The 20207-nt window shown below is 37.4% G+C and overlaps 1 protein-coding gene across 1 annotated transcript in view; it reads left to right on the top strand.

The window, feature by feature from the left end:
• The window catches only part of LOC150085136 (cilia- and flagella-associated protein 251-like), a 131265-nt gene that overhangs the window by 62784 nt on the left and 48274 nt on the right, over window positions 1-20207 (top strand). The window contains exons 3-4 of the mRNA XM_090373842.1: window positions 9635-9743; window positions 12907-12987. Of these exons, the coding sequence (XP_090229968.1) occupies window positions 9635-9743; window positions 12907-12987 (190 nt within the window). The remainder of the gene's footprint in view (window positions 1-9634; window positions 9744-12906; window positions 12988-20207) is intronic.

Genomic DNA, 20207 nt, shown 5'->3' with positions numbered 1-20207 from the left:
GTAATCATTGTGTATTGATGTGGGATTTCTTTAAAGATGCAATTACTGTCAAGGGTAAAGAGAAGAGATTTTGTTTTCTCATTGATAACTATATTAATGATATTGATGATGCTTAAAGGTTGGCAAGGTAGTTAATGACAGTAATGATGGAATACTTCTGCAACAAAATCTTAAAAAAATTGGGAGATGGGCTGAGAAACGGCAATTGAAGTTTAAACATTGACAAATGCAAAGTTACTGCATATGGGTAGCAATAATCCTGAGTAATGGACCTACTGTATGGTACTACACTCAGAGCAGTGAAAAATATAAAGGACCTAGCAGGTAACTGTGCAGTCGGATATGAAGTTCTCTGAGCAGTGCAGACAGGTTACAGGAGAGCTCCTGGGATTTTATCAATGATATATACAGGAATTTTGCTAGCAGGGATCAAAGGGTACTCATGCCAAGAAAGGCTTCAGTTCTGAAAATTGTGATGTCTGGAGACTAGACACCTGTAAGGTTATCTGATTGAGGTGCTTAAAGCTTTGAATGGTTTGAGCAACCTCAATATTAATGGGATTCCTCCTCTTGCTCAGACTGCAAACATAATGGGTTGGGCACGCTGAATTTTGATGGGATCCTTCCACTTGTTCAGATTACGAACCTAAGGGGCATAAATTCAAATTAAGAAAAGACAGATGTAGAATAGATGTGCGGAAATTTGCCTTTAGCCAGCGGGTGGTTAATTGCTGGAACAAACTTCCATCTGTCGTTGTGGAAGTTGATAGGTTGAATAAATTTAAGGAGGAACTGGACAGGCATTTGGAGGGAATGGTGTGATTTTTTTTATTTTTTTATTTTTTGGCTGATGCTGCATAAGCTCATACACTTGCTTTCTTGCATCACATGCCACTACTACTACTACTATAAGGGGGGGCATAAACTGAGGAAAAATGGTTGCAGAATAGAAATGCAGAAGCTTGCATTTAGCTAGGGTGGTTGATTGTTGGAACAAACTTCCATCTGTTGTTGTGGAAAGGGATAATTTGAATAAATTGAAGGAAGAACTAAACAAACTATTGGAGGGAATGGATAAATGAAATGGGAAGTGTTTTTTTTTTGACGCTGCATAAGCTTGCTTTCATGCATCATTTGCCGCTAGCACGCAGATATAATATTGACCTTGGATATATTTTAAATTTTTTTCAGTGGGACTACCTGATGGTGTTATTAAATGAAAATGCTAAGGGAAGTGTTCAGAGAAGTTATTATAGATGTTACTATGCTTTTTTATACCATTTCAAGATTTAGACTAAATAGATGTTGAATGAATTGATGACTCTAGTGGCAGAGAAGAAAAAATGCATGGGTTGATTATAAATTTTTATGGGACACAGATGTCAATAGTAAGTATAGGGATTAGATTCTGTATAAGCTATTATGCAATCAAGGTACTGAGGGCATTAGATATGCTAAGGTAAATTGCAGAAAGTATTTGTTTAATAATGCAAAGAAAAGAGCAGGGTGGCACAAGCAAAGAATTCTTTGTTTGTGCTATCCTGCTTATTGCTTTCCTTGTAGGGATATAAAGTGCTGACCTTTTTCAGTATATGGTATTTATTTTAGTTAATGCATTCTCTGCCCTGTGGATTTTTTAAAATTGAGAACTCATTTTTTTATTTTAGAACAGTGGGGGGGGGGATAGAATTCACTTTAATGCTAAGTAAAAAGCAACTGGTTGGATGGGTTAAACCTGTCAATCACTGCTACTCGCAATCATGGATCTGAAAGGGTATCAGATTCTAAAGACTAACCAATATTTCATATCTATATTTACACACGAATAAGTTTTTAGGGGTGGGAATACCAGAGGTATGCCTAATTCTAGTTTGAAGATATTTGACTTTATGATAAGTGAGAAGGAAAATGGAAGAGAAATTGTTGAAGTTAATAAGGCCCTGGGCTGATGATTCAAGCTGGTAATTTTGGCTGTTTTTCTCAGCTATTCTTTGATATATTTTCATTGCAAATAGTTTTAGCAGCATCTCAGACTTAGTATTAGCATTAGTAGAGGCATATGATGCAAGAAAGCAAGTTTATGCAGCATCAGCCAAAAAAAAAAAAATTAATAAAAAAAAACGTTCCCATTTCACTCCTCCGTTCATTCCAACTGTCCAGCTGAGCCTTAAAATTTATTTAGGCTATCAACTTCCACAACAAGGGATGTGCGGAAGTTTGGCTAAAGGCAAACTTCCGCACATCTATCCTGCATCTGTCTGTCTTTCCTCAATTTGAATTTATGCCCTCTCAGGTGATTATTCTGAGCAAGAGGAAGAATCTGTCTTCATCTGTCTCATTTCATAGTGGCAAACTGGCATGTTCTTTGAAAATTCCTGATACTTTCTAAGAGCAAATCTTAGTGCATTTGAAGTTAAGAACATTTTTTAAATTTAAATTTTATTAATTTATATACCAGTGTAACTCATTTAGGCATGACTGATTTTTGTATTCCAGTTAGAGCATGCATTTGTTGTGGTTTGGATGGTCATATTCTCTTCCTCCCCTCCACTAAGTCAATAAGGTGCTTTATAAGAAAAAGAGGCATGTTTTTGCCATTAAATAATAATTATATTTTAATGTGTAACATTTTGTTATTTATGATTTTGGGGTATGCATTTTTATAATATACAGTAGGCCCTCGATTTAACAGACTAATTGCAGAAGGGGTGTCCGCTATTACCGAAAGTCCGTTAAATCGAATGTATTTTAAAAACATATATTAATGATGAACTTACAATGTACAGGATGTGTTAAAATGTTATTATAATGTTTAACTTTGAATAAAATATTATTATAATAGACATTGAGTAATTTATACCCGCCACTACAAACATTTGTTAAAAATAAATTTACAACGGCAACCAAACTTTATTTTAATTAAACACATCAAAAACTATACAACGTAACTAATGGAGTGTTTCCACCACTTTTTAAAAAAATTTTATTCTTAAAGCTCACACAGTTGTTTTCAATGTGAACATTAGTTTTTTCATTTAAATCCATTTTAGATTTTAGAGAAAAAAAATACTTTAAAATTCTTAAACCCCAATGAATAAAAAAAATATTAAAAAACGTCAAAAAAAAATCCATAATATTCAATATTAATATTAACTTAATTGAAAGAATCACAATTTTTAGAGTCAAAAACAATTGTCATTTGAAGGGAGAGGTGTTAATTCTTTGCTGATAGAGGGTTCTGGTGAAACAGGTCCAGTTGATGAAGTGGTCTTGAAGAAATCATCAAGCTTGAGTTGTCTTACACCTTGGTGCTGCTTCCTTAGCATTAGCAAAGGCACATGATGCAAGAAAGCAAGCTTATATAGCATCAGCCAAAAAAAAAAAAAAAAAGAACACACACCCTTCTCACCTATCACCTATTTCACCTATCCACTCGCATTCAATTTTTTTCTAGTTCTGCCTTGAATCTATTTAAGCTATCAACTTCTGCAACGACAGATGTAAGTTTGTTCCAGAAATCAAACACCCGGTAGCTAAAGGCAAAATTCCGCACATCTGTCCTACAACTGTCTTTCCTCAATTTGAATTTATGCTCTCTCAGGCAATTGTTCTGAGCAAGAGGAAGAATCCCATCAGCATTGAGCATGCTCAAACCATTCAAGGCTTTATACACCTCAATCATATCACCTCACAGGGGCCTAGTCTCCAGACACTGTAATTTGCAAAAATTAAGCCTTTCTTCGTAAGAAAGCCTTAAGTTCCATTCACTTTGTTCCATTCACTAATCTTGTTGCCCTTCTCTGTACTCATTCCAACAGCTCTACATCCTTCTTAAAATGAGGCCTCCAGACCTGTATATAGTACTCAAGGTGTGGCCTGACCATTGCCTTATACAAGGGGATAATCACCTTATCCCTGCTAGAAAATTTTCTGTATATCATTGACAAGACACCATGAGCTACTCTTGCAGACCATCTTCACTGCTCAGAAAACTTCATATCTGCCTGCACAATTACCCCCAGGTCCTTTTCACTCTCTTCCATTGTCAGTGTAGTACCACACAGTTGATACTTTACTCTGGGGTTACTGCTTCCCATATGCAGTACATTACATTTGTCAATATTAAACTTCAGTTGCCACCTCTCAGCCCGCCTGCCCAACTTTTCTAGATCCTGTTGCAGCAACATACTGTCATTAGTGTCATTAACAACCCTGTCGACCTTCGTATCATCTGCAAACTTGGACATTAAGCCTGATATACCATCATCAATGTCATTAATAAATACAGAAAACAACAATGGACCCCACACTGAACCTTGGGGGACTCCACTAATAACATTAGTCCACAAAGAGCAGTGGACTAATGTTATTAGTGACATTATTGATTACTACCCTATTGATTACCACTCTGTCTTTATTGGCGCCTCCGTAGCCAGGTGGGAAGGAGCAGCAGTGCGTAGCACATGCTTCTTGATTAGACTGGGGTTCGAGCCCGTCACTACCAAATACGGAGGATGCGGAAAGGTCAGGGAATGACCACCGCATATCACGGAGCAATATGGCATTAGTTGCTAATGCTCCTAAAAACCAAATAACAAACATCTGTCTTTATTACTGTAGATTGAAATTCTCTAAAATGTTCATAACAAGGAAGCACATCAGTGTCTGATGATGATTCAATATAATGTATGATGTCATCCATATGCTGTCTTATAACAGACAATTTAGGATGGCACCTCCGTAGCCAGGTGGACAGGAGCAGCAGCGCGTAGCACACACTTCTTTATTAGACCAGAGTTCGAGTCCGTGACGACCAAATTTTTTTTTTTTTTTTTTTTTATGAAAACCCCAAACATGAAAGGTATCAAAACTTATAGTATATAATAAAACAGGCCTACGTGCTCTGGATTCATAATGCGAATAAATAAATTTTCGCAAAACTTATAGTACTTAGTACCATGCATGTGTTGAAGGAGAAGTATGGGGAGAGGGGGATTCCAGAAACTTTGCTCTAGAGACTAAACATGGGTTTCACCACTTCAAGCCTTCAATAAGCAAAGTGGTGTACGGAGGATGCAGAAAGGTCAGGGAATGATCACCGCATATCCCTGGAGCAATATGGCCTTAGTTGCTAATGCTCCTAAAAACCAAATAACAACAGCAATTTAGGATGAGGTGCAACTGATTCTTCATCTTTGTCATCATCATCATCCTCTTGTTTTCCATGAAGACATTTTCTGCAATCTCTACCTCAGAAAAAATTTGATAGCCTGGATCACCTTCATAATTTTTGAGCCAACATTCCACATTATTCTCAGTTGAATTTTTGTTGCTGGCCCTCAGAACAGTGTCCCCAAAATTTGATGCCTCAACTCCCTCAAATGGGTAAAGTACCTGCCCGGCAACCCAAAGGTCGCAGGTTCGATTCCAGCCTCGGGCTTGGATGAAAGTACTGCAAAAACCTTGGGAGGTGCAATATGGCCACAGAAGCCGATGCGCCAACAACTACCGAATCAAAAAAAAAAAAAAAAACCTCCCTCAAAGTCCATTTCAAGTTCAATGTTGTATAACAACTTCTTCCAAGCATTGGCCAAGGTAGTAATCTTCATATCTTTTCACACAGCTGCTAAGTTGAAGATAGCAGATCTGATGTTGCATGCATGTAAATTTTGACGTGTCCTGGTGCCTCTTGTAGCTTGTTCTGCATCTTCTCTTTCTTCAAAAACAACCATCACCTCTTCCAGAAACTTAGCATTAGCATTAGCATTAGTAGGGGCATATGATGCAAGAAAGCAAGCTTATTCAGCATCAGCCAAAAAAAAAAAAAAAAAAAAAAAAAACACACATCACTCCCATTTCACCCCTCCGTTCGTTCGAAATACCTATCCAGTTGAGCTTTAAATTTGTTTAGGCTATCAACTTCCACAACAAGTAATGGAAGTCGGTTCCACCAACCAACCACCCGCTGGCCAAAGGCAAATTTCCGCACATCTATCCGACATCTGTCCTTCCTCAATTTGAATTTATGCCCTCTGAGGTGATTATTCTGAGCAAGATGAAGAATCCCATTGGCATTGAGCATGCTCAAACCATTCAAAGCCTTATACACCTCTATCAGATCACCTCGCCGGTGCCTAGTCTCCAGATTCTCTAATTTGCAAAACTTAAGCCTTTCTTCGTAAGAGCAACCCTTTGTTCCATTCACTAATCTTGTTGCCCTTCTCTGTACCCGTTCCAGCAGCTCTACATCCTTCTTGAAATGAGGCCTCCAGACCAGTACTCAAGATGTGGCCTAACCATTGCCTTCTACAAGGGAATAATCACCTCCTTATCCCTGCTAGAAAAATTCCTGTATATCATTGACAAGACACCATGAGCTACTCTTGCAGCTCGTCTGCACTGCTCAGAGAACTTCATATCTGCCTGCACAATTACCCCCAGGTCCTTTTCATTCTCCACCACTTTCAGTGTAGTACCGCAGAGTTGATACGTTGCTCTGGGGTTGCTGTTTCCCATGTGTAGTACTTTACATTTGTCAATGTTAAACTTCATTTGCCACCTCTCAGCCCATCTGTTCAACCTTTCCAGATCCTGTTGCAGCAGCATAGCATCAGTAGTGTCCTTAACAACCCTGCCAACCTTTGTATCATCTGCAAACTTGGACGTTAAACTTGATATCCCATCATCAATATCATTCATAAACACCGAAAACAACAACGGACCCAACACAGAACCCTGAGGAACTCCACTAATAACATTAGTCCACATTGAGCAGTGTCCATTGATTACCACTCTCTGTCTTCTGCCACTCAACCATCCCCTTATCCATAGCAGCAATTTGCCTCCAATGCTACACTGCTCCAATTTGTGCAGCAGTCTTCCATGTGCAACAGTATCAAAAGCCTTTCTAAGATCCAAATATATAATATCAAAGTTATTCCCTGCATCCAGTTCTTTTGTGACTACATCATAGTGTCCAATCAAATTGGTCAGGCAAGACCTGCCCTTAACAAAACCATGCTGCGTCTGAGCTATAACTAAATTCTTGTCTAGATGATCCTGCAGTGCTTCTTTAAAAAGTGCCTCCATTAATTTACCTGGAACAGAAGTTAAACTAACAGGTCTATAATTACTTGTGTCAGCCTTTGATCCTCCTTTGTGAATTGGGGTTACATTTGCACATCTCCAGTCCATGGGTACCTCCCCTGAGTCCAAAGAAGCTCTCATAATTATGGATAGGGGTTTGCTTACTTCCTTTGCTGCCTCCTTTAATATAACTGGATAGATCCCATCCACCCCAGGTGCCTTTTTTATGTTTATCCTCAACAATCTCTCCTCCACTTTCCTCTCAGTTATTACAAAATCATCCAGCTCACTGCCAATGTTTACTTTACCTACATCATTCTCCTTCCTGAATAACTCCTCATGCGTGAATGTAGATGCAAAATGCTCGTTTAGATTGTTGCCACCTGAGCAGGATCCTCAACTGTTGAACCATCAATATCCAGTGGACCAATCTGATTCATCCCTTTCCTTCTTGAGTTTAAATATGTAAAGAACTCTTTTCTGTTTTTCTTTGCATCCTTTTCCAAGGATTTTTCGTAGTCTGCCTTTGCCTGCCTAATCTCCTTTGTGACTTGGTTACAGACCAACTTATATCTATCATAGGCTTCCATGTCACCCATCAATTTGTATGTATCCCATGCATTTTTCTTCTCTGCCACATGTCTCATTAGTTCATCTGACAACCATTTAGGCCTAAACCTTGAACAATATTTCTTAGTTGGTATGTAAAGCCTGGTAGCCTCCAAGATTAGTTCCTTGAATGCTTCCCATTTTGAGTTTGCTGTTGGTAACATCATCAGTTGGTCCCACTGTATAGAATTTAAATACTGTCTCAGACCATCATAGTCGCCTTTATGAAAACAAAAACCCTTCCCTTTACCTCTGATGGTAGTTACCTCCTTGAGTAAATCCCACTTCAACACACTGTGATCACTGCCACCTAGTGGTTCATTTATCAGCAGATTCTTAATGCATGAAGAATCACTACTGATAATCAGATCAAGAGTATTGCTCCCTCTTGTTGCCTCACGAACATGCTGATGTAGAAAACAATCATCCAATAAATCCACAAAAGCCTTGCTAGTGTGCGAGTGACCAATCCACAAATTCCAGTCAATATCTGGGAAATTAAAATCCCCTATTATAAGACTCTCTGATTTACTGGCCCACTCTATTTCCCTGTACAATATCTTATTATACTCATCAGAGTCATTAGGCCTATAGCACACTCCTACTCTCAATTTTGATTTCCCTATGCTTATGTCACACCAAACTGACTCGACACTGCCCTGTCCATCGATGTCGACTGGCTTCACTTCCTTGGACTTTATGTGTTTCTTAATTAATAGCATAACCCCTCCTCCCCTCCTGTCCTGTCTATCCTTTCTATACACATTGTATTCCCCAAATTCCAGTTCCGCTTTACTTATATCTGTGTGACACCACGTCTCTGATATCCCAACATCTGCCTTTGATGTTTTGAGCAATACTTCAAATTCATCAAATTTATTTACCAAACTCCTAGCATTGGTGTACACGCAGGTATACATGCACCTGTTTCTATTCTTAGCTACCATAACACAACCCATGTGTTTACTTGTACCGCAATGACTCCCAGCAGTCTCTGAAATATCCTGCATCTTGTTTTTCAGGCTTCTGCTCATTTCAATAGAAGCAGTGCAAGAATCACTTCCACCTCTGCCAGTGGCTACTGTTAATCTATTAGTCCTTGTATCCCCCCCAACTAGCAGTTTTTCGACCCACCTAACACTGCCTCGACAGCATCAGGAAAAATTCTTGCACCCTTTCTATTTAAGTGTATCCCATCCCTGTAGAAGCAATCTCTCCTGTTAACAAGTACAGTCCAGGCTGAAAAAAATTCTACCCCTTGAGCCTTGCACAATCCCTCCAGGGCCGAATTGATCGACAAGGCTCTCATCATATACTCCCTCCTATTGTGTCTGGGCAGAATTGCAGACACTTTCAAATTCAACCCTAATTCACGGCTTTTTTTCAACAGTGACCTGTACTTGCTAAGTAATTCCGCTGGTCTCCTACTCTTAATATCATTAATCCCAACGTGTACAACTATATCACCTCTTATACAACTTCTTATACAACCTCTTACATGCAACGATTACACCTGATCCATTGGCTGTATCAGTGAAGTAGTGTTAGGAGGCAGAAAAACACATTGAAATCTCCCATCCCTGCTAACTAACCTCTCAGCATTAGGGTGAGTAGGTGCATTATCTAGCAATAAACAGCCTTTATTTCATGAGAAGGAATTTTCAGCACATCTATCTGATAGTATTGCACATCAAAAAGATGTGCTGTCTTATGTGCGATGCTATCAGATATAAATAGGTTCTAAATTTTGACTTTAGGAAAGAAATTTTTTGTCCGTTAAATCCGAAGTCCATTAAATCGAGGCCCTATTGTACTTTGGGATTAATCAAAGTAAATAGTTTTAAACAGTAGTTAGATCAGCTAGTATGCTGTCATTCATGAACTCCATTAAAAGAATTTTATATTATAACTGTTTTTCTGTGTTTTATATTTACTTTAGGTTACCTCTTAAGACTGTTTTTGATTGCTGTCCTCTGTATGGCATTAAAATTATAGAATTTTCATATGATGAAAAGTTTTTAGCTACAATTAGTGCAGATGCTTTAGAGGCAAGTAGAGTAATTTTTCCTAATTTGCAATTATGCATATGAATTAGTTACCTGGTCAATCGGGTTTTTTCCAGAACATAGATACTGTTCAGAATCATCAAATAAACAAATATATTATTATTTTTAAATTATATTTAAAATTAACTAAGCCCAGTCATGTGCTTCCTCTGTGGGTATTAATTCATTGTCACAATCATAACACAAATAAATTTCAGAAAGCAAAATGAGACTGTTCCCTTAATGATTTTTTAAGGCTTCTGGTCACTTCTAAAATGTTCATTTAAAACGTGAAACCTCAATTAAAATGAAATATTTTTCTTTTACATTTACATTGATTTACATTTTTTTTTTATTTTACTACAAGTGTTAGTTTTTAATTTACTCCTATCGCTAAAATAATTATTTAAATAATCTATTTACTGCTTGGAATAAATAGTTTAAGGGATGACCAGACAGTAATATCATGTGTGATAGAAAATGGGTAGCAAATAAAGTAAATAGTTAAGAATGGAAGAATACGAAGGAAAGATATTGGAAGGGAAGGATATTCACAAAGGAAACATTGAAGAATTCAGAATACAAGGAAGTAAGAGAAGAGATGATTGTCACTTGTTTGGAAAGTTCTGGATATGAATTCCCACCAGAGCCTGGTGGAATTCTTAAAGGTGTTCTTCATTCAGAGCTGTAGCTAATTGGTCTCAGACAGAGGGAGCAACCTTTCCTGTGTAAGTTATCTGGGTGTTTCAGCTCATATCATACACATCAGTCTATGAATACACACTTGAAGAGACATAATAAGGTGATGCAATATGGTTTAACATGATAATGTGCAGTAAAACTAATAATAATAAAAACAATCAGAATGTAAAATTCAACATGCAAGGAACTGTCATTAGTGAGAATCAAAACGTTTTTTTCCACAATGTTATATTAAAGCTGAAAATTTCTGTAAATATATTTACATACTTCAATTACACAAGCTATTTCTCTACACAAGTTCTGTATTTATATATAATGGGCATGAGGACTAATATTCCTTTTCATTAAAAATTCTCATTGTGGTTATCCCCTAAACTTAATTTCTTAATATCAAGAACAATAAAATTCACAAAAGAATAATTCCCCAAAAATCTCCCAGAACAAGACAAACAGTTTATTAGAATTTCTATGCATCACATATAAAATGCTTCTAAATGTCAGGTTTTGCACCTAGGGAACAGAAATCCAAGAGTTAAAAGTGGTTAAAATGAAGACTTAGGGTTATGATTCATTCATACATGAAATTTTCCTTGCCGTGTAAACATGCAGCTATGTTAACAGCATGTGGTGTCCTGTCTATGATATATAGGACCTTCACAAGTAGGAAAAAGGGCATCATTATACCTTTGTTTAAGATGATATTGAGACTGCATTTAAAAAAATGTACAGGTGTTTTCTCAAGGCCATGCTTGACGAAAGGATTAGAACTTCTAGAAAGGGGGGGGGGTCAAAAAAGGGCAACCAGATTGGTAAGGGGTATTAATTGATTCCATAGCTTAAAATGGCTTAAAAAGTGTGCACTACAAAGCTTGACAACTAAACATCATGGGAAGGGGGGGGGGACCTAATAAAAGTGCATAAGACCCTGGAGGCAGTCAGTAAAATGAACAAGGGAAGTATATTTTCACTGGAATAAGACCCAGGAGGCACAAATACAAAATTTTGGTCAGTAATAGAAGGTTGGAACTCATAAAGTTTACTTTTAGGCAGTGTGTTGTGTATCATTGGAATTAATTTCCTGCCACAATGGTTGAGGTTAATTGGTTAAGTTCAAAACAGGATAGGCATTTTTTGGCAATGGGGAAAGTATGAATGATACATTTTTTTTGGTAGATGCAGAAAAGTCTGCTTCCTTTTATCAGTTAACCATTATAATATTACTAATAAGTTCAAGGCAGTTTTTTCAACTTCTTGCATTGGACGTTTCGGTGCTGCCACTCCATGGATTGACTTTTTGTTGGTTTTTGACTCAAAATCTTTGTCCATGTTTCATCATCAGTAACATTTTATAGGAGCAGAGAATTCCCCCTCTGAAATTTGAAGTCTAGTGTTAGTTGTTTATGAAACAAACCATGAACTCCTGAGTCACCCTCTTTGAGTAACCCAGTAAATATAAATATTACAGTTTCAAAAGAAAATTAAAGTGAGGCTGAACATTTTGAATGACTCATAAGATGAGCAAGACATAAGGAATATGTTAAGGAAGGAAGGAAGGAATCAGTGAGAAAAGGAAAATGAAGTAGAAGACCACCACCACACATGTTTTATTTAGTATATTACTGTTCTTCTAAACAGATTTGTCTCAAATACAGTAACTGTCAGTATAATGTCTGCTCAGCATCTATACTAATGCAGAATTAATATTTTCATATATTGCACTGTTTCTTGCTGTTTTGATTCAAATAAATACCTCTTCGTTATTGTCACGTTAAAAACAAGTGCACCACAAATCTCAACCCTGTTTGGTTAGAGTACATTATGTTGGTGGGGGGGGGGGACTATTTTTTTTAAATATTTGAAGCAAAAATGAATGGTAATACAGTAGTTTGGTTTCCTGGAGGACAAAAATCAGGCAATGATAATTTATGATGTCAGTTATCCTACCTGGTGGTCTGGAGACATCAGAAGGAAGAGGAGATCACTCTGGCTAGTTCTGAAGATCTAACAGAACTATCCTATTTCCTGTTATAGGATAGCATGCTGGAATAATTAAAATAAAATGCCAAATTAATGTTCCCATTAATTTCAGCCTGTTATTCATGTTGATTTTCAGATAGAGAGAGGCGCATAGTTTACTTTCCTCTTTTTGACTTTTCATGGCAAGTCAGACCATGAGGGTAGATGAAACCTGATCTTTGAAATTCCAAACTAATGCTGGAGTGCCACATGGCTTTGTATCTTCCCCTGTTCTTTTTTATTTTTTGTGTTAGTGTCCTTTTTCCACTGTCTCCAAATTCTGTTCACATTTTTCTTGATGGTAGTCTTGATGGTCTGCAGTGTTTAAGTCTTTTTACAGTCTTTTTTTATAAACCAGTCATTTGCTCTGAAAATAATGGCATTTTGAAAAATATCTTATTTTAAATTGAAATACCATCATTAATTAAAATTTTTATTATAATTTCAGATTGTTGGCATCTGGGATTGGAGTTCAGAGGATGACATTCCGTTTGTTTCTGCACATCTTGAAAATAAATATGACCCAATGGTAATGTAGTTTTAATACATTTTAAAGATTATTTGCTACAATTTATTCATTGTCACCTTAAAAAGCTTATGCATAACACTTTTTTCTTTAACTAATCTGATAAAATATTATGACAGCCTGGATAGGGGAAATAACCTGACATTATTTGTTTTGACTCTAATAAAACATTTGACTTGGGCCTACACAAGAGATTGCTGTATGATGTGGAACATATTGGGATTCTACCCTAGAATGGTCTACAATTGGAGATGGAGTCCCTTGGGGCAGGGGGCAGATTGTTGCTTGGACCACTCCTCTTTCTGATTTTCTTAAATGATATTGATGAAAGCATACAGGATTGGGGATGATCAGATAAGTGTCAACTGCATTTTACTGTTGCAAAAATGATTTATGCACTTTGAGGAGTTGAATTAAAAAGTGACAGAAGTATTTGGGTATCAAATACACAAAATTTTCTGTGCATTGTATAACAAGTGGCATTATGGCCCATAGTATCCTTTTGATAATTTATTGAATAATTGCTTATAGAGATAACAAAGTTTTAATTCTTTGATAATAGACAACTGTGAAACTTTTTTTTTTTTATGAAAACCTCAAACATGAGATGTATTAGAACCTACACTACTTAGTAGCATGCATGGGTTGGAGGTTGAGAAGATGAAAGAAGATATTTGTTGACATTAGGCTTGAACTTTTGTAGGTTGTAACTTTCAGGAAATATGTATGAAGATTATTCCAGACCTTCAGAATTCATTCAACTTCCAGAAAATGAAAGTTGAATGAATAAATTAGGAAGCAGAAACGTTTGTTGTGTGAATTTGAACTTTAAAAGTAAAAGGATGTTGACTGGTTGCAGCAGGTGTTCGGACTGCATTGGAAGAGAGACTGGAATTATAGAAGAACAGCCAATTCAGAAGAACAGTGCCCTTGGAAGATCTATAGAAAAGGCATGTAGCAGAAACAGAATGTCTATGACACAGAGAGTGGAGAGACTCTGTTAGAGATGAGTCATTAATTCAACTAACTGCCCTCTTTTGAATGGAATTTATAAGTCCAAGAGAGGTTTTGGAGCACCACCCCTGATGTGGGAACATTATTCAATGGTTGGGCGGATTTGTGATTTGTACAGAGTAAACTGTGGTTTGAAAGAAAAGTGACACCGAGAGCAGAAGAGAAAACCAGTTTGTTAGATGCAGAGGAAGCAATATTTGTAATGTGCTTATGCCAGGAGATATTAGAAGTCAGGGTAATCCCCACTAGAGATATATATTCTTGCCTAGAAACTGGAGTGCTATCAAAGATAAGCAAAGGAGCAGAAGAATCCTTTTTGCGAGATATAAGACAGGACGAAGTTTTGGAAGGATTAAAATTAACTAAGTTATCTTTGCCCCATTGGAGAATTACCTGTAGATCAGCATTTAAGGAATTGGTAGTGGATATTCGAGAAATTGAAGCTGTTTGAGCGGGGCAAGGTTCCTCAAACTGGAAGGTTGAATGCAATGTGCTGTCGTCAACAAAACTATGGATAGGGTTTCCAGTAAATGGAAGAAGGGCATTAATTTACAAGATGAAAAGAATGGCAGAAAGGATCGAACCTTGGGAAACACTAGCATTAGTGGAAAAGTTAGGAGACAGAGAGCCATCTACCATCACCCTCAGTGATCGGTCAGAGAGAAAGCTGGATATCCAATTACAAAAAACAGTTGGAAAACTATAAGATGGAAACTTATTTAGAAGATCTTTATGCCAAACATGATCAAACACCTTTGGAAATTAAGAGAAACTGCTTGAGTTTCATCAAACTTTTCCATTGAATTTGCCCATAGATGGGTAACATAAGCTAGAATATCACCAGTGGATAAACACTGACAGAATCCATACTGGCAATTGTTGATCAGATGGAAGGTTTCTAGCTAGTTTAAGAGTTGGCGGTTAATTGATTTCTGTATTACTTTAGAAAGAGTAGAAGTAATTGCAATGTCCGATAATTGGATGGGAGGGGTTTGTCATCCTTTTTAGGAACTGGCTGGATATGAGCAAATTTCTAATCAGAAAGAAAAACACTTGGAATAAGAAAGTGAAAAAAGTGACACAGCAGGAGAAAATTCAGGAGCACAGGTTTTGAGAACAAATGGAGAAATACCATCAGGATCTGCAGCTTTCTTAGCATCAAGATTGTTCAAATTCCTTCTGACATCCTTTGATGGAAGACCACATGTGGCATTGAATGGAGTGTACTGGGAATGGTGGGAGGTAGTTTACTAAGGTCATTAATACACAAGTTGGAAGAAAAATAGGATGCTAGCAGGTCAGCCTTATCTTTGGTTGAAGAGGCAATAGAACCATCTGGTTTTGACAGAGATTGGAACAGAGACGTGTAAAAGTTGTGGCCAATTGCTTTGGCAAAAGGGACCAGAATGCTCAGCTACCATTTGGACAAAAGTTTTCTGCTCTTAGCCTGTTTGAAATCTAGTTTAGACTGATTAATAACTACTTTACAATTGTTGTGAGCTTTGGTGTAGGCAGAAAATGAACCTAGAGATTTGGAAAGAAGTCAATTAATATATGAAACATTCTTCTCTTGAACAACTTTAGCACAGTTATTGGAAAACCAAGGTTTAGATAAAGAACAAGATTTTAAGGTTGAGTGTGGAATAAAGGATTCCATCCCTACAAGAATAATTTCACTGACACGATCTGAGCAGACATTGACATCAGAAGTTTCGAAACAGTAATCTGACCAAGGAAAAGAAGAAAAGAAATCTCGCAGAGCATTCTATTTTGCATTCTTGTAATGCCAATAACATGATGTTGGGAATAACCATGAGAGAAAGGCTCCATTCGAGAAGACACCATTACCAAGTTGTGATTTGAGGTGCCTAGAGGACCACTCACTTCCACCGTGAAAGGTTGTTAGTGAGAAAAACATCAAGTGGGTTGGCTGTGTGGTTAGGATTTTCTGGTTTTCTAGAAGGTAAATGAGCAATCTGTGTGAGGTAATTAGTAATTGCAAAAGCATCAGCATCTCGATAAACTGGGTCCATGTGAATATAAAATGGAAGCCCGCTGGAGTTGTGAGCATTAAAATCAAGGAAAATTACCCCACTATTTGGATAGTTGTACTGGAGAAAGTCAAGTTTCAAAGGGAAGAAATCAAAGAGCTCCAAGTGATTAGTGTTGGGAGAACGATAGAGGCAACAGATGAATTTGACAGAATCTGTAGAGAAATTTTAAGCCAGAGAAGATTGAAAAGAGGATATTCAAATTAATAAGTCTCTGACAGATTGTTCAAATCTAGTTTGGACTGGAATAGTTGTATGCACAAATACCACCTTTGAAGCAAAAGGAGTCATGTAGCGAATAATTCTGTCAGCTGAGATGAGCAGTGGTTAAATTAACCTATAACTGAAATTCTGTCAGAAAAAGTAAATGGTGTTTATTAGACTCTAAATGGAAATGGACATCATTGAGATTAGAACTTTGACAATTCATAGTATATTCAGTTAGTTAGTTAGTTATTTGGTTTTTGGGAGCATTAGCAACTAAAGCCGTATTACTCCGGGATATGCGGTGGTCATTCCCTTGACCTTTCCGTATTTGGTGGTGACGGGCTCGAACCCCGGTCTAATCAAGAAGCGTGTGCTACGCACTGCTGCTCCTTCCCACCTGGGCGCCTCCATAGCCAGGTGGGAAGGAGCAGCAGTGCGTAGCACACGCTTCTTGATTAGACTGGGGTTCGAGCCCATCACCACAAAATACGGAGGATGCGGAAAGGTCAAGGGAATGACCACCGCATATCCCGGAGTAATACGGCCTTAGTTGCTAATGCTCCTAAAAACCAAATAACAAACAAACAAATTTCCCACGTGGCTACGGAGGCGCCGGTATATTCAGTAGCAAGAAATGGTGGGGAACATGCTGTATGGAGTAATGAAATTTTTGAAAGTGGTGTACACATGGTAAGAATATTAGCATTAGTAGAGGCATATGATGCAAGAAAGCAAGCTTATACAGCATCAACCAAAAAAAAAAAAAAAACCCTTCCCATTTTACTAATCCATTCATTCCAAATGTGTTTGTCTAGTTCTGCCTTGAATTTATTTAAGCTATCAACTTCCACAATAACATTTTGGAAGTTTGTTCCAGCAATCAACTACCTTCTGGCTAAAGGCAAATTTCAACACATCTATTCTACAACTGTCTTTCCTCAGTTGGAATCTGTGTCTTCTCAGGTTTGTAATCTAAACAAGAGGAAGAATCCCATCAGCATTGAGCCTACTCAATCCATTAAGGCCTTATACACCTGAATCAGATCACCTCACAGGTGCCTAGTCTCCAGAAGCTACAATTTTCAGAACTTAAACCTTTCTTCATAAGAGATATATCCCGCTCCTTGACATAATGTGGCCTTGACAATGCCTCCTGCATACATACTATTTGGACCCCCTGCAGTAACTATCTAGCAGAGTAGAGGCAGCGAGAATATAAACCAGCTGATCTGGAAGTGTCCTAGAGAGTTCCATAGATTCCATCCAGCGTACTAACTAGTGGACAGCCTGCAAACACTTTTTTACAGCTGTACCCTCAAAATGCGAGGAAGATTTGATCTCACCATGATGTCCATCATAATTTGAAACAACATAAATCAAAGTGTACGATGGAAGAGATGGGGTAGGCATTACTGGAGCTTTGTTCTGGAAACTAAAAATGGGTTCCACTACTTCAAGCCACCAATAAGCACAGTAGTTGTATTGCACCAGTTGATGAGAATCAACTACCCCCTAGTATTGCCTGATAACACAGAGGGGTGGCATTCCTCCCTGTGGTGTGGGTGCACACCTGCTTATTAGCATTAGTTGAGGCATATGATGCAAGAAAGCAAGCTTATACAGCATCAGCCAAAAAAAAACTTCCTCACCCATCCGGTCACTCCAAATGTTTTTCTAGTTCTGCCTTAAATTTATTTAAACTATCAACTTCCACAACAACAGATGAAAGTCTGTTCCAGTGATCAACTACCTGCTGGCTCAAAGCAAACTTCCGCACCACATCTATTCTGCAACTGTCTTTCCTCAATTTGAATCTATCCCCTTAGGTTCTTAATCTGAGCAAGTGGAAGTATCCCATCAGCATTGAGCCTACTCAAACTATTCAAGGCCTTATACACCTTGATCAGGTCCTAGTCTCCAGATGCTGCAACTTACAGAATTTAAGCCTCTCTTGGTAAGAGAACCCCTTTGTTCCTCTCACCAGTCTTGTTGCCCTTCTCTTGTACTTATTCCAGCAATTCTAATTCCTTCTTAAAATGAGGTCTCCCGACCTGTATTTTATATATATAAAGTTATAATCACGTCCTTGTCTCTGCTAGCAAAATTTCTATATATCATTGACAAAACTCCATGACCTGCTCTGCCAGCCCATCTGCACTGCTCAGAAAACTTCATATCCGACTGCACAATTACCCCCAGGTCTCTTTCATTCTCCACTTTTCTGAGTGTAGTACCACACAGTTGGTACATTTATCTTGGGTTACTGCTACCCATCTGCAGTACTTTGCATTTTTTAATATTAAACTTCAGTTGCCACTTCTTATCCCATCTGCCTAACTTTTCTAGATCCTGTTGCAGTAGCATACTGTCTTTACTATCATTAACAACCCTGCCAATCTTCGTATCATCTGCAAACTTGGACATGAAGCCTGATATACCTTCATTGATATCATTAACAAATACACAAAACAACAATAGGCCCAGCAATGAACCCTGGGGAACTCCACTAATTACATAAGTCCATGTATACCAGTTTTCACCTCATCGTCATCAGCTTATCATAAATGTAAGTCAAACTAATTGAACACATATTTATCTGTGAAAAGAACTAAACTGACAAAAAAACTTACATGTAATATAATTTATAATTATATTACCTGTTATAATAATTATTATAACAGGTGCAAGGTGTATCTGAAAAGTTTTAGGATGACATTCAATTTATTAAAAAAATTTATTACCCTATACAGCCATTCCATGGCTTATGTAATACTTGATTTATGGTAATTCGACTTTATGTAAGTTTTTGCTGGCCGGTGCAAACTTAAAAAAATCGTGGAAACGTATTTTGCATCCCGTAGTAATAAAGGGAGGTATCGTGAAAATATTGTAATGTGAACCCAATAACACATTGTGTTTTGATAATTCTTTCCAGGACTTTGGAAGTTAAAATTTTCACTATATAACTAAACTATTTATCTCCCTTAAAGGTCATTTTTATAATGGAAATTACACACACTTTCATCGTTATCACATGTTCCATTATAAGAATCAGTTTTAAACGCCTTTGTGATATTTTTCAAAACACATTTCTGGAGCTCACCACCATAAAACAATAAAAACAATTTGCACTTTCCAGTTTATTGGGCTTTTCTGTTAGTGCAATATATTATAAACGGTAGTAAACTCAATCTTATTGCATTTGTGATAATACCGATAACTGGAATTCTGTGGGTTTTTACATTACTGTATTATGGTGCAATGAGTTCCCCTTCACTGAAATCTTCAATCATATAAAAAACTTTAATAAATTTCAGAATCTTCTCTTCATTCCTATTTATTACAATGGTGAAGGGAAAGGGAACAACGGAAAGTGCAACTGCTGGCAGTGCTAGGAAAAAAAGAAACAAAATTGATTTAGAAATGAAGATGATTAATTAAGAATTACGAAGCAGGACAAAGTTTGTCATCTGTTGCATGGAATTAGGTCTTGCTGCTTCAGCAGTGAATGCTGTTTTAAGGATAATGTGCGTATAAAAGAACACGTTAAAGGATCAACTCATTTAAGATTAACAGTGATTACAAAACAGCATTTGGGTGCTATATTGAAGATGGAAAAGCTATTAATAGTATGGATGGAAAATCGATTCAGAAGCAAGTGCCCCTGAGTCCAATGGCCTTCAAGCAAAAGCAAGTAGTATTTATGAAGATATATTAAGGATAAATATAGTGAACCCCAAACTAAGTTCGTGGCAAGAAATGGGTGCTTTAATAGGTTCAAGCATTGTGCTGGTTTCCAAAACATTAAAGTATGCAGTGAAGTTGTGTCGCCAGTGCCGATTCTGCAGCTGCAGAGAAATTTTGTGATGTGTTGGAAAAAACCTCTTCTAAATCTCCACAACGGCATGCTTATCAGCTGGAGAGTTAATTCTAGCAGTGATGCTTGAAAGC

This window comes from Mastigoproctus giganteus, chromosome 5 (assembly GCF_048544385.1).
Source record: "Mastigoproctus giganteus isolate SK-2022 chromosome 5, ASM4854438v1, whole genome shotgun sequence".
In the NCBI taxonomy this organism is placed as follows: domain Eukaryota; kingdom Metazoa; phylum Arthropoda; class Arachnida; order Uropygi; family Thelyphonidae; genus Mastigoproctus; species Mastigoproctus giganteus.
This window is presented reverse-complemented; position numbering and strand designations above follow the sequence as displayed.